The sequence below is a fragment of the Fopius arisanus genome, unplaced genomic scaffold (genome assembly GCF_000806365.1).
Source record: "Fopius arisanus strain USDA-PBARC FA_bdor unplaced genomic scaffold, ASM80636v1 scaffold00626, whole genome shotgun sequence".
Lineage (NCBI taxonomy): Eukaryota > Metazoa > Arthropoda > Insecta > Hymenoptera > Braconidae > Fopius > Fopius arisanus.
Window position 1 is genome coordinate 1 of NW_011888365.1, and position 1756 is coordinate 1756.

A 1756-nucleotide genomic window follows, 5' to 3' on the forward strand; every position below is an offset into this window, starting at 1 on the left:
GCGGCACCCGAATCCTCCAAAAAACACCAATTGAACTTTTCACGTGAGTTTTACCAACAATTTTCACTTTTACTATTATTCTTAGCGTTTATTGTTGAAATCAATTGTTTCCCTTTTGATGAATTGTTCAGGTTTTGGATGCACTTTCAACCAATTGAGTTGTATAGAGAAAAATATGAAAAGGTCGATTTTGCAAATTTGGGAGGGTTTAACCTCGAATAACTCCGTTAGGTTCAAGTAGGAATGAATTTTATTTTTACGGCTTACGATTTTTTTTCACCTGACAGTTTAAGAAAAATTGAGGAGTTGTTTTTTAAACTATTGGCTTGAAAGAATTAAATCTTACTGATGGTCATTTATAATCGGATAATAGAAATTTCCCAATTTTATGGTTAATTAAAATTAGAATAATTGAAGTTACAGGAGCCCAAATAATTTTTTTCACTGGGTGGGCGGTAGTATTACCACTGAATTATTCTTATTATCATGGTAATAACTGTTAGTTAATTATCAATTTGCTTTAAAGCATGACTACTCTCTGAAAAAATTCCATCATCGTTGATTAAAATGCTACCGATTTATTTTTTATGTTAATATTTCAATGACTTTGCGATTCATCAGAATTTTATTCATGTGAATATAGCCTGCTCATTGAAATCAGCAATTTAAAAAAATCCATACGCTCCTGCTGTTATTTAATTAAACAATGAGCGATACAGACACGAGAAATTCATCAAATTCAAAAATTCATAACGAATAACATAACGAATCTAAATATATCAATCGAAATAATATGAAATTTGAATATAGAAAATTCAAATGAAATTGAATATTGAAAAGCTCTATATTAATCTTACAATGAGATAACATTCAATTCGCTTTGAAACTTTAAGCAATTCCCTCGGATGAATTGAAGTGAAATTCAACAAAATACGTAAATAGTCTATGGCATTGTAAAAAATAATAATCTGTTGGTGCCATACCGTTTCGTCTCTAGAGGGTAACGCTCTCAGGTATTCCTTCATCTCGGGTTTCTGCGGATCAGCAATAGCCAGCACAGATACACACCCATCGACAGTCCCAAGAACAATGCTCTTGCCATCGTAAGTGCTGTCAACAGCACTCAACTCAGCTGGAACTCGATAATTGGCTATCATCTCACAATCAGAAGATCTGAACGAGACAATCAATTATAATTTCATCTTAAAAATGAGTCCATTAAGTTGCTTCAGCCGTTTCGTCTCTCACCTGAAGATTCTAATTGTCTTTCTCCCACTGTGATAATACAGGACATATTCATCAGTCCTATTGAACGTTGAAATCACGGTGAAGACACCCTCTGCAACTTTCGGAATGTACGTCTTCACAGTCGTTCCTTTTTTCAGCTCCATAAGCTCTAGACCCCCTCTGAAAACAAATATCATGGAAAATAGACTATTCTACCTTATGAAACTCCTTATCTCTTCGTAATTTATTAATTGATTTTTTTAAATATTATATATTAAGGATAATTGACTGTAGGAAAAGGGTTGGACAAAATGCAACCATTTAATAAACTCTTTCCGTTGGTAATAACGTAAAAGTCCACACTACCCAGATTATCCAGACCTATTCGGTATATATAGAAAATCCAATTAATCAATTTTTACCAGAAAAGTTTATTACGAGCGTTGATTAGGAGGAATTCCTGGAAGTATTTTAGAAAACGACGAAAAAAAGGAGAATTTGCAGAGTGTTTGTTACTCGGCCTCCCTTA

At 33.3% G+C, this 1756-nt stretch overlaps 1 protein-coding gene across 1 annotated transcript; it reads right to left on the reverse strand.

Moving 5' to 3' along the window:
• Nucleotides 1-983: 983 nt before the first annotated feature.
• On the reverse strand, nt 984-1391 carry LOC105273012 (uncharacterized; the record flags this gene model as incomplete). The annotated part of the gene is made up of 2 exons (XM_011315248.1): nt 1249-1391; nt 984-1173 (listed from the first exon to the last, which is right to left on the reverse strand). Coding segments are annotated over exons 1-2 (333 nt in total), but the record flags the coding sequence as incomplete, so codon positions are not given.
• Nucleotides 1392-1756: the final 365 nt, after the last annotated feature.